We start from the raw sequence: 11,378 nt of genomic DNA, 5'->3' as shown, positions 1-11,378 counted from the left end.
AAAAGTCATTGATTTGTGGACTATTAGTCTCAAGTTTGAACTCTAATGATGGTATATGTGAAAAAATTTCCTCTTTTAATCTATATATATAAAGCAAAAGGCAGAGAATGGTGAAACATTCCAAATACCAGAAAATGCCATTGGTTAATGCAAACATTAAGAATTGAAATTATTAATTAAATGAGGATAATATGGTAAATTCACAATTTTTCGTATTAAAAAAATTAAAAATAAAAGAAAATTCAGATAATGGATCCTATTTTTATGGAACACAAATATCCATTATCTTTTTTAATTCTAAAATAAATTTAAATTTAAAAAAAAAAAACCTCTCGCATGCGCGGAAGCGCGTGCAGAGAGACTAGTATTACTTATAAAAATAAAAATAAAAAAGCGTTTGATTAAGATTAAATTATGTTTTTGTCCACATTTAAAGCAAAGTCTTCTTTTACTTAATCACCCATTGCTTCTCTCTCTGCCTGCCCTAGTCTCTCTCAAGTTGCCCACTTTCTGATGATCTCATCTCCCATTACCAAAAGTCATTACTTGAGCCTTTTAATTTCTGAGACTCAATGCTTGAGCTTTCTCTTGTTTCTGAATCTTCTCTGGGTCCTCTCCACCTGAGTAAGCATTCATACTCTGTTTCCTTTTTATCTGGGCAGTTTCTCTCTCTCTCTCTCTCTCTCTCTCTCTCTCTCTCTCTCTCTCTCTGTGCCAAACTTCCTTGATTGAAGCTTATCAAACTTACACTTTCAAGTGGTTTGCTTTTGTTGCTTTCAATTCAATATTGGTAAGTTAGATCTGGGTTAGGTTGGAGTTCAAAAGACGCTTTCCATTCATGGCCCTCTGAAAACTGAAATTTAACTCCTTTGCATTTAAATTCATCTTGACGTTTCATAACTCTGATTATTACTTGATAGATACCTCTCACTCCTTCACCTGGTCTCGTTCCTTTGCAACCAACGCATCTGTGTAAGCGTTCTTATTGTTTCTGTAAATAAATCATACATTTTTCACTTGACTTGTTTGCCATCATAGCTCCTGAATGCTAAAGTTATGAACTTGATTCTGTTTTGCTTGACACCCATGTTTTGTGCTGAAAACTATCAACTCTCAGCTTAGATGTTATTTATATACTTGTTAAGAAGGCGTTTCTGGTTTGGTCATTAACCTCCTTGCTACTTAAGTTCTGTAGTCCTTAGAAGATTGGTGGGTTTTGCTTTGATTCAGTTTCTGAGCTGATACAGAGGGTTAAGGTTTCTAAACCGAAATATTTGTTGGATAAGGAACCAGTAAATGAGTATGAGGAAGTATATGAATCCCCACTCAGCAAGGGTCTTTGGTGATAGGGTTTGGGTTATTCCATTCGTTGCTAGCTTGATCATATTCATTACCCTTTTTTTCTCGGGCATTTCTGGGCTGTTTACCTCCCCACATGGTGGAGAGCAGTTGCCATTTGACATTATCTCCTTCTCAAAATCGGATGACTCAAATGAGTATTTTGTTGAATCTGATTTGAAAAGATCATTGGAAACCAATGGGCGTTCTGAAATTGGGGCACCTAGATTAGCATATCTTATATCAGGTACAAAGGGTGATAGCCATAGGATGATGAGGACTTTAAGCGCGGTATATCATCCAAGAAATCAATATATCCTACATTTGGATCTTGAGGCTCCGCCTCGTGAAAGGTTGGAATTGGCAAGTTCAGTGAAGGCTGATCCTACTTTTAGTGAAGTGGAGAATGTGCGTGTTATGGCACAATCCAATTTGGTGACGTATAAGGGCCCTACAATGATTGCTTGTACCTTACAAGCCATTTCCATTCTGTTAAAGGAGAGCTCAGAGTGGGACTGGTTTATAAACCTCAGTGCGTCAGATTATCCTCTCATGACACAAGATGGTTAGTACTAACCTTCCCTTATTGCTCATTGTTTCTTTCATTCATATCATGGATGCTGTAATCATTACTACTATGCTTGTATGAATATTTGCTGGCCTTGATTTTTTGAAGAGAGATTTGATACATATTTTGCACGTTGGATAAGGTTTGGGGTAACAATGCTATTGCTTGTGATTGAGCTTCTTTCCTCTCATATGGCCTGCCAAAATGTTGCTTGTCACGTTCGTCGTTTTAAGGACTTTGTGACAATTGCAAGGGCATTTTTATGCAGCATGAATTTGTGTATTGTCCACTACGTTATTTCTAATTATGATGGATTTTCATCCATTTTAGTGTGGTAGCAGAGAATGTTTTGCTGATTCAATGTATACTTTTATCCCTTACCATGTCAGCAAAACAAATTCAACAAAAAATGATTATTATTCAATGTTTTGCTTATGAACTTGGATAGTGAAAAGTACCTCATAAACTGTTTCTGATGACATGCCCACCAATATAGCCCTAAATTTTGCCTTCTAATATTCAATGTTGTGCTAATACCTGATGAATTGACACTTTATTCGAATATGTGATGAAGCCTGTCCTCGTTGACTAATGGCGTGCTATCTGCACACTGCTGTTCCTTTGTATGAAATAGTCTATCAAAGGTGTACCAGAATCCTATAAGTAACGAGGCATTTATAAAAGGGGTACAGTAGTTTTCAAAATATATTGCTTTGGAACATTGAGCTAGTGATGCCTGTCTATGTTTCGGCTTTCATTTATGGGCATTTATTTGGTCCTAGGAGTGACAACTGCTCTATCCTGTTGATTTACCCTAAAGTCTCATGGCATTGTTATTTATGTACTAGCGAACCATATTTGTATTAAACTGTCTGCCTGTTTGATATAATCTAAATGTATGTCATGTGAGGAATATCAGTCTCATGTTACCTGATCTGTTTCCTAATTGTGCAGATTTGCTTCATGCTTTCTCCAATCTGTCTAGAAACCTCAACTTTATTGAACTTATGCAGATTACTGGATGGAAACTGTAAGTGAAATGTATTGAGCCCAATAAGAAACTATTCTATCTTTGTATTTTATTATCATGATTATGCTATAATCTCTTGTTTTGCAGGAATCAAAGAGCAAAACCAATCATAATTGATCCAGGCCTGTACTTATCAAAAAAATCTGACCTTGCATGGACCACTCAGCGCCGATCACTTCCTACATCATTCAAGTTGTTTACAGGTAATTAAAATTGGTAATTTCTATCCCATTGTTGTTTCCTGGAAATGTTTTATTGCACCTTTGCTTGTTGAATGGTTATAAAAATTTACATAGCAGAAACATATTGAAAAATGTTGAAATGCGTTTCTTTTCTTTTAGTTTGACGTGTGTTGTTCATGCAAATCAAACTGTATGCATATTGGGTAATTCAACTCTGAAACAATCTAGAAGGATCAGCTAAAATGATTTATATTGTATGTGTATATATATATATATACACCTTTTAGGGTCACCTACGAATTTGTTTTCAACGATCCAAACCATCTGTTTTTTAAGTCTACGTTCATAGATCATCCTTGCAAAAAATTAGACAAATTGGAAACCGTTTCGACATCCAATTGTGTCCTACAAAATCAATGAACACGGTGCTTCAAGAAGTACTAAAATGTCAATAACTCAATTGAGTGGTCAAATGATATTGGATTCCAGTGTTTTTTTGTAGAGATGATCTTTGAATGATTATCTAAAAAATAGATGGGTTGGATTAGTGAAATACAATACGGAGTGAGCCCTACAAGAGTGTCCCTCAGATTAGCCCTGAATGGAAGCTATGTCTTGTGTCCAGCTGAACTACTCCCTCAACCCCAAGAGAGGGAAAAATAGAATGAAGATAGACAAAGTTATATGTTAAAAAACCGTTTCTTCTGCAAAATGACATTAGCTTTATAGTAATTTATGACTTTGATTTTTCGTTTTGCAATTAGCAATGAATCTCTCTCTAAGTTAGTTTTAACACTAGTTTTTTATTTTTCCTTGTGTGCAGGTTCAGCTTGGGTAATGCTATCGCGATCATTTCTTGAATATTGTATATGGGGCTGGGATAACCTACCACGTACTATCCTTATGTATTACACCAATTTTGTTTCTTCTCCAGAAGGCTATTTTCATACTATTATTTGCAACAACGAGGAATTTCGCCACACTGCAGTAAGCCATGATCTCCATTACATTGCTTGGGACAGCCCTCCAAAGCAGCACCCCATCTCGTTGTCTATGAAGGACTTTGACAAAATGGTAAAGAGCAATGCTCCATTTGCTCGAAAATTTGCAAGGGATGACCCTGTCTTGGACAAAATTGATAAAGAACTTCTCGGTCGAAAAAGCCGGTTTGCGCCTGGGGCTTGGTGTATAGGCAACCCAGAAGGTGGGGCTGACCCATGCTCAGTGCGTGGTAATGATTCAGTGTTTAGGCCAGGTCCTGGTGCTGTGAGGTTCCAAGAGCTGCTTCAGACACTGTTGTCTGAAGATTTCCAGAAAAAGCAATGTACATGACAGAGCAGAAGTAAGAGTTGGAAAGCCCAAGTGTACATTAATGTATCCATAGATTACAAGGCTGATGTAAAATGACAGTGAGTTTTGTTTTAGATATATTAATAGAATATGCAAGCATGCAACTTCCATTTGGCATCATGGTTCTTCACCCCTTAGTTTGTTCTCTTGGATCACATTGTCCAAACAAGTTCTTCTGATTAGTTTGTGTCTTCAGAAGTTAGTTTCATATACTTTTCAATAATCATATCTGGTGAGTGATCAGTGAAGTAACCCTTCTCCACATCCAACCCTTCTTGAGCCGCTAGCATCTCAACATGGTTCTGGACTCTGTCCCCTCCAATCTGGTTGGGCTCTAGGAGCATGCAAGCTATCTCTGTGGAGTCCTCACCATGAACAAGGCCCAGTGTTTGCACAGTTGGGAGTCCGCCCCCTCGGGCACTCACCATCCGTGCAATCCGTCGAGTGGCTGCAACATCCGTGGACAATATGGGTATGTTGTACAAGGCAACCCATGGACGTGCCCCGATCATCGAGATGCCTCTGGCGGGGCATATACTAGTTGGCCCTTCGTCAGGCTTTTCATGGAGGATTTCTGGCATTGTCCATCCTGCCCATTGGCTGCCCATGAAATTGGGTCTGTAGTAGCCAAGCTCACGCCTGATGGTGTCAAGGGCCTTGCCTGTAGGGTGTGCTGCAGCATACAGATATACTGGCACTGCAATCAGTATAAAAGAAAGCTTATTAGTTAATTAAGCATGAAGGATTACATTTCCTTGACTAAAAGAGTTACTTTAAAAGCTTAGGATAGGACCAACCTTGGAACCTATTGCCAATGTCCACTGCCACTGCCTTGGCAAGCCAAGCAGCTTCATCCAGAGATGCCCTAGCCAACGGGTGGAAGACAATGTCGTCGACAACCCCTAGCCGAGGGTGAGCCCCGGAGTGCTGCTCAAGGTTAATGGCTCCAAAGGCTGCCTCAGCCATGGCCATTACAGTTTGCTGCAAGGGGCTATATATGGCACTCCCTGTGCTATCATGCATAACATAGGACACAATAGTGTACCTGACCCTATTGTAAGCTCGGTCCTCAAACTTGTTAACAATGACAGACTCTGGATCGAGCCTGGCAGCACGTTCAATGGCGTCCAGAGCAGCGTGGTTGCGCGATTCAGATATGTAAAGCTTACAGCAGAGTAGCATGGACTGGTCTATGGTTTTCTTCTTCTTGTCCTGGTGTCAAAAACGACATCATCTTTATCGAAGTGTTCGAGTGAGACAATAAGAGGATAATGTACATAAAATTTACTTCATATATGTCGCCGGTTAGAATGGCAGGACTCATTTTGAACTAATAGAACTAAAAACCCACCACAGAGATCCAGTGGGCATTTTGTCACTAAACAAAAATATAATAGCGGAACATTATCTTGAAACATCATCTTAGACTCTGACTTTTCAAACTAATCACACTTTAATTATGCAAATCGTCTTCACGTGAATCACAACATATGTCATGAAGCTTCCACTTAGCCAACTGACGAATGTATGGCCAGTATTTTTGTTATTTAGTCATTGTCATTATTAGTCTGTCTTCTTGTGGATCCTTTTTTTCTTTCCTCTCTCTCTCTCTCTCTCTCTCTCTCCGTAGCCCCCAAGACCAGAATCCAAATGCATGATGAACATTTCTAAGAAATCTTAATTTGTTTGATGAACATTATGCAAAGAGTAAAGTAAGCTACTAAGTTATACTTGAAAAGAAGCTGCTGCATTATTGAAGAATGGGTTGGTTTCAATTAATTCATAAATCACACATATAATCGCCACAAACTTGACGAATGATTCTGCCGTTGAACTAGCAACTAGGCATGACACAAATAAACACAAGAAGAACCATATGAGAAACTAAGGAGACTAGATGATTTATTCTTCTGCCAAAACAGAGAAGAAGATGATGATGAAAAAAAAAAGAAAGGAAAAAGAAAACTACAGAAGATGAGATGATCAATCTTTCAATTTCAATAACTTTAACAAGTCCGTACCTTGCAAGCTGGGCTTTGATCCATTTCTTCTCTCCAATGTTTAATCAGCAGCTAAAGTTAGTGTCTGTTTCACGAGACCTGACAGACAGGGAAGGCGCATATATAAGAACAATGCTGTGAGTCAGCATTGAGGCAGCATCCGTGTAAGCATGTGCCCCCACAATTTGACAAGTCCATGCTCGATAATAATAATAAATGAAAATGACCAAACCCTTTTGAAAGCATAAACCATATGGTGAATGTGATGTATTTTTTTAATCACCACCATCCGTTATAATAACACCACATGATAAATTATCTCTCTCTTGGCACTCTTACACAAGACCTAAGTATAAGTATACAAGCTAGAAAGCCATGTGTAATTGTAAAGAAAGCATCCCAAATATTGTACTTATCTTACGTATGGGCATCTTTTCTTGAAAGAAGTATAACGTAAGCAGAAAAACTTGCGTGAAATAAGGATATTGACCAATCATGCTATGCTATGTTAAGTGAAAAAATTGTCATATATGGCATACTGTAATTGACCGGGATAGAAAAATAGTGTTATTCCCATTTCACACTAGTATTTCTCTTAAAGTAAGAGTTCATCCGAGGCAACTTTTTTCCTCTTTCCTGTGGCTGTTTCCTTTGAAGTAAGAGTTCTTCAAACAATAAGCAGACCGTGTTAGCATTACAAATTGCAATCTTGGTAAGTTTTGCTTTTTGGATAAGTTTGCTTACAAAAGTTATTTAATGTCAAGATGAAATTGGAGCCCTAAACCCAACACGCAATGCCATGAATATAAGCTGCAGAATCAAATTTCCCATTGATTGTGGCAAACAATATGACCGGATGACAGACATGTCATTTTATCTATGAACCCTTTTGGCACAAAGCCAGACCTTTGGCCACATAATTTGTGGCTCCAAAACTCTATCAACCAAACGAACAATTCTGTCACAAAATTTCAACTACCATTCAGAAGGTTTATCATGTGCGGTCTATCTACCAATAGAGTCTAGTTTAGTGGAAAATAACCTTAACTTGCAGGCCAAAGGTTTAAGGTTTGAATTACCACGACATCATAGTTGTGTGCATGTGAGAAGTCCTCCTCTCTTGTAATTTAGACTATCGCTTATCTATCTAATAGATGAAAAGGATTTATGCAGCCAATCTAATATTATTAGTGTGGATAAGAATTTGCCATGCTTTGTCGGGTGAGGTACTACTACTAAGCAGTAAGCACCAAATAGACTTCCATAATTATACTAAAAAAATACATGATTAAGAACAACAAACAGATAGGATTCAAATAATAAATTCCAAGAACAACGCCAAAGCTTCAAGTTAATTAAAAATTGGGAAAGAAACTAATGTTTGGACAGTGAGAGTTGACAACGGCAGATGGAGAAGCTTCAACCAGACAAGTTATGTAGTCTCATCACGGGTGCATTGGCCTTATCATATTGAAAGAAACTCTTTTGATTTTATTCATCAAAGCTTGTCTCAGATAGTTTGTGCGATCCAACACATGCTGAAAGAGAGGCCTTAAATCTTGTTTGACTAGTATGAGCAACAGCTGTTTCTAGCTAAAACTAAATAAATTTGTTCTTCTGCAAGACATTCCTAAAATTGCAAAAAAAACATTTCTTTTAACGAGAATAAGAGTGTTTTCTTATCTCATATCAATAACACAATAATACGGGAAAAAATTACCCTACGTGTTGTTACATTATTGGACGGAATGTATCCCATTGCACACTCCTAATATTGGGGTTATTATTATTATTATTATTATTTTAATAGCAATTTCATTGGGATTATTATGACAAAAAATTTACACAAATCAAAGCCTCAGCGATTTTCAAATATAATGCCAATAGAACCATCCAAATTTCATACATTGGACAATTCAAGAATCAGTAGCCTCACAAGGATACATGAAAGAACAAGTTTACACACAGCAACCTGACAGCAAGTAACTTTCAATTAATTTTTCCTGAGAAAAATCAGTGAAGTAGCCCTTCCCCACTCTTATCCCCTCTTCCTCTGAAAGCCTCTCAACTTCAAGCTGAACCCTATCTCCTCCCACTTTCTCCGGTTCCAACAAATTGCAAGCTACCTCAATGACACATTCACCGTGTGCAAGTGCCATGGCTTGGACTGAAGGAAGTCCACCTCCTCTGCCACTCACTTGTTTCGCAATTCTACGAACAGCAGCAATATCAGTAGAAAAAACTGGGACGTTATAGTTATCAACCCACCGGGTTGCTCCAATCACAATGACACCTTTTCCCTGAGTCACTTGAGGGGGTCCCTTGTCCGGCTTCAGCGCCAAGTATTCCGATTTTGGCCCCCCAACCCACTGTTCTCCACTAGAAGTTGGCCTGAAATAACCCAGCTCTCTTCTGATTGAATCAAGTGTCCTCCCCTCTTCATGGGCAGCTCCATAGAGAAAGGTAGGGACTGCAGGCTACATTTGAGATTATCAGCAATCCATGTAGAATATAAACTGATTTCCATCCATATAATTTGAATTTGAATTTGAATTTGACTGTTGCTAATAATCACATAGCTTAACATAGCCAGATGATTTCTACTTTCCAGTTAATCATCTTTAAAAGCATATTTGCTCATCATTCTACTACTATCGACAACATAATGTGGTCACACAGTCAACGGAGCAAACCTTGAAGATTAGAGCCAACATCTGCCCCCAAAGAGTTTGCAACCCCAGCCACTTGGTCCAAAGAAGCACCAAGCAGGGGGTGAAAGCATATATGATCCACAACTCCGAGCCGGGGATGACTTCCACAATGCATCTCAAGGTCGATGGTTTCAAAAGCAGCCTTAACCATGGCAAGCACTGCCATCCTCAAGGGACAAGGATCCTCAGATGGCTTTGGAGCCAACTTGGAGACAAGAGTGTAACCAACTCTGTTGTAAGTCTCATCTTCAAACTTATTGACAATGGGTGCTTCTGAGAAAAGCTTAGCAGCTCGCTCAATGGCCTCCAGCGCAGCCCTGTTTCTGCTTTCAGAAATGTACACCTTGCAGCAACCAAGCATCGACTTCAACATTTTCTCTCCTCCCTGCTTATCAGTAGCTGCAGAAAAACCCAACCGATTACCACAATGAACAGACACCATCCAAAAACAGTGTGGCCATAGTTTCTCTCGGACCACAAAATCCTCTAACCTTAGCCACTACTTCAGCTAGCTACTAGTGGCTGGTGATAAAAGAATCTGAGCACAACCTAAATTTGCAATGAAGGATGCTTTGCAATAGTGTTTATAAATTTGATGCAATGGGAAGTCCAGGTTTATAAAAGCTATATGAAATTGCCAAAGAACCTTGTCTTGCAGTTAATTTACTGAGACTCAACATATAGAAAACAATAGAGTTCATCAGATTACCATGAAGAACAAAACCAGAATCATATCATAATTTCAGCAATACATAATAGGAAACTCTATGAGTAAAGAACAAATCTAAAACTAGACGAAGATTAGAGAACTAGACCAGGAGGAACACTCACAAGCACAACCCAGAAAGCAATTGACCAACTCACACTCCTCCCTCAACCAAAACATCAACTTGAGACTAACCCATTACAGTAAAACGACAAGAACCCAACTCAATACGACAACTGCTTAGCTTCAGAAGCAGCTCCCGGATACCCCTTATACTCCAATTTCACACCCATTGAAGCACAAATCGCCCTGAACTTCAACCTCAGAGCCTCCATTACATCTTGAACGCTCTCGTCCTCGGGTTCCATAACTGGGTATTTCTCAATCAACTCCTCCATCTGCTTCACACCCTTCTGGACCCGAAGCGAGAACGGTGTCGGGTCGACCCGGATTGCAGAGTTCCACACGTCCACGCAGCCCCGGTAGAAGCCGAGCTCCTCGCCCACCTCAAAGCCGTGCTTGAGGCCCACTTCCTTTGCCTCCTCTTTTCCGGCGACTAGGCCGTCTCCGTAGCCTTCATCGAAGCCTTTTTTATGTAGGTTCTCAACGAGATTCACAGCTGGTTCTAATATGTCTTCCATGGAGCATAACTATGGAGAACAAACAATCCTCAATTTCTCTCAATTTCTTTTAATTTCTGTTAGTTGTGGAAGGGCAATTCGGTTAACAAATTATTTCATTTTGAAAATAAATATTAAAGACAAATAAAGAAAAAAAGTAAAATCTTAAAATCTTAAAATTAAAAACACTCTCAATCCCCAGGTTTTCAACGTGTAACCCTAAAATCCCAATCTATGGGACCGAAAACAAAGACAAGGCTAATCAAAATTGATGCAAGAGGTACCTGAAATATCACAGCGCCTTTGGGTTTTTCAAATTGATCGTTTAACAGAGAACAAATGCTTTGATTTTAAAGTGAGAATCTGCCTCTCCACAGCCAACATCCTTATTTCTCTTCTTAACAGATTTTTTGGGCTTTCTTTGGGCCTGGGACTTTTGAGAAGACTCCTTGAAGCCCTCACCGGGGACAACTTCACTTAGAGGCCTTGATCTTGACCTCAAGCTCAAGTGGTGGTTATGCATTGGGATCAAAAATTTCGGTTTTGGTTTAAATGGGTCAAGCTTGAAGGTAGGCATAGCCCATTGGAGTCGCTGTTAATTTCTGCTGCCACAAGGCTTAGAGCCCAATTCACAAGATACAGGCTTCTACCTTTTTGTTTTTTGGTTAGAAATATGGGCTTCTAAGTTGGGACTTTCTTACTATAAATCTGGAATGGATGTAATTAATTTTTAAAAAAGAAATGATAGTCTAAGCGAGTCTAACTGAAGGGGTTTTCTCACACACATTACCAAAGTGTCATAGAAGTTCGAATTTGAGATCATTAGTTTACAAATTAAGACTCTTTTTCACTTAACCAGACTTCATTAGCAGC

General features: G+C 38.9%; 4 protein-coding genes across 6 annotated transcripts; 1 reads left to right on the top strand and 3 right to left on the bottom strand.

The window, feature by feature from the left end:
* Positions 353 to 4,585, top strand: LOC18783891 (beta-glucuronosyltransferase GlcAT14A). Of its 2 annotated transcripts, XM_020559678.1 has the most exons (5): positions 353 to 624; positions 921 to 1,903; positions 2,861 to 2,936; positions 3,024 to 3,139; positions 3,942 to 4,585. In XM_020559678.1, exons 2-5 carry the CDS (start codon positions 1,297 to 1,299, stop codon positions 4,448 to 4,450), a joined length of 1,308 nt encoding a protein of 435 aa, XP_020415267.1. In that variant the 5' UTR covers positions 353 to 624; positions 921 to 1,296; the 3' UTR covers positions 4,451 to 4,585. The 2 variants fall into 2 exon arrangements, with proteins under 2 accessions (XP_020415267.1, XP_007217728.1); XM_007217666.2 differs by having other exon boundaries at positions 353 to 1,903.
* On the bottom strand, positions 4,468 to 6,631 carry LOC18782137 (glutamate formimidoyltransferase). Its single transcript, XM_007217196.2, has 3 exons — positions 6,490 to 6,631; positions 5,266 to 5,680; positions 4,468 to 5,165 (listed from the first exon to the last, which is right to left on the bottom strand). Exons 1-3 carry the CDS (start codon positions 6,511 to 6,513, stop codon positions 4,648 to 4,650), a joined length of 957 nt encoding a protein of 318 aa, XP_007217258.1. The 5' UTR covers positions 6,514 to 6,631; the 3' UTR covers positions 4,468 to 4,647.
* LOC109946236 (formimidoyltransferase-cyclodeaminase-like) lies at positions 8,270 to 10,909 on the bottom strand. Of its 2 annotated transcripts, none has more exons than XM_020560570.1 (3): positions 10,790 to 10,909; positions 9,162 to 9,578; positions 8,270 to 8,938 (listed from the first exon to the last, which is right to left on the bottom strand). In XM_020560570.1, exons 2-3 carry the CDS (start codon positions 9,550 to 9,552, stop codon positions 8,427 to 8,429), a joined length of 903 nt encoding a protein of 300 aa, XP_020416159.1. In that variant the 5' UTR covers positions 9,553 to 9,578; positions 10,790 to 10,909; the 3' UTR covers positions 8,270 to 8,426. The 2 variants fall into 2 exon arrangements, with proteins under 2 accessions (XP_020416159.1, XP_020416158.1); XM_020560569.1 differs by lacking the exon at positions 10,790 to 10,909 and adding an exon at positions 10,011 to 10,099.
* On the bottom strand, positions 9,809 to 10,783 carry LOC18782699 (oral cancer-overexpressed protein 1 homolog). The gene has a single exon (XM_020560571.1). It carries the CDS (start codon positions 10,524 to 10,526, stop codon positions 10,110 to 10,112), a length of 417 nt encoding a protein of 138 aa, XP_020416160.1. The 5' UTR covers positions 10,527 to 10,783; the 3' UTR covers positions 9,809 to 10,109.

This window comes from Prunus persica, chromosome G3 (assembly GCF_000346465.2).
Source record: "Prunus persica cultivar Lovell chromosome G3, Prunus_persica_NCBIv2, whole genome shotgun sequence".
Classification (NCBI taxonomy): Eukaryota; Viridiplantae; Streptophyta; class Magnoliopsida; order Rosales; family Rosaceae; genus Prunus; species Prunus persica.
The sequence above is the reverse complement of the archived record's forward strand: the minus strand, read 5'-3'. Positions and strand labels throughout refer to the sequence as shown.

Excerpts from the sequence above, each read along its gene's own strand:
- LOC109946236 (XM_020560569.1), bottom strand. The coding sequence starts at position 10,065 with ATGTTTTGGTTGAGGGAGGAGTGTGAGTTGGTCAATTGCTTTCTGGGT. Across the intron at positions 9,579-10,010 it reads TTGCTTTCTGGGTTGTGCTT|CTACTGATAAGCAGGGAGGA; the intron begins GTGAGTGTTCCT and ends GTTTTTCTGCAG. Across the intron at positions 8,939-9,161 it reads TGTTGGCTCTAATCTTCAAG|TCCCTACCTTTCTCTATGGA; the intron begins GTTTGCTCCGTT and ends TGTAGCCTGCAG.
- LOC18783891 (XM_020559678.1), top strand. The coding sequence starts at position 1,297 with ATGAGTATGAGGAAGTATATGAATCCCCACTCAGCAAGGGTCTTTGGT. Across the intron at positions 1,904-2,860 it reads TCCTCTCATGACACAAGATG|ATTTGCTTCATGCTTTCTCC; the intron begins GTTAGTACTAAC and ends CTAATTGTGCAG. Across the intron at positions 2,937-3,023 it reads CAGATTACTGGATGGAAACT|GAATCAAAGAGCAAAACCAA; the intron begins GTAAGTGAAATG and ends CTTGTTTTGCAG.
- LOC18782137 (XM_007217196.2), bottom strand. The coding sequence starts at position 6,513 with ATGGATCAAAGCCCAGCTTGCAAG. Across the intron at positions 5,681-6,489 it reads ATCAAAGCCCAGCTTGCAAG|GACAAGAAGAAGAAAACCAT; the intron begins GTACGGACTTGT and ends TTTTGACACCAG. Across the intron at positions 5,166-5,265 it reads CATTGGCAATAGGTTCCAAG|TGCCAGTATATCTGTATGCT; the intron begins GTTGGTCCTATC and ends TACTGATTGCAG.
- LOC18782699 (XM_020560571.1), bottom strand. The coding sequence starts at position 10,526 with ATGGAAGACATATTAGAACCAGCTGTGAATCTCGTTGAGAACCTACAT.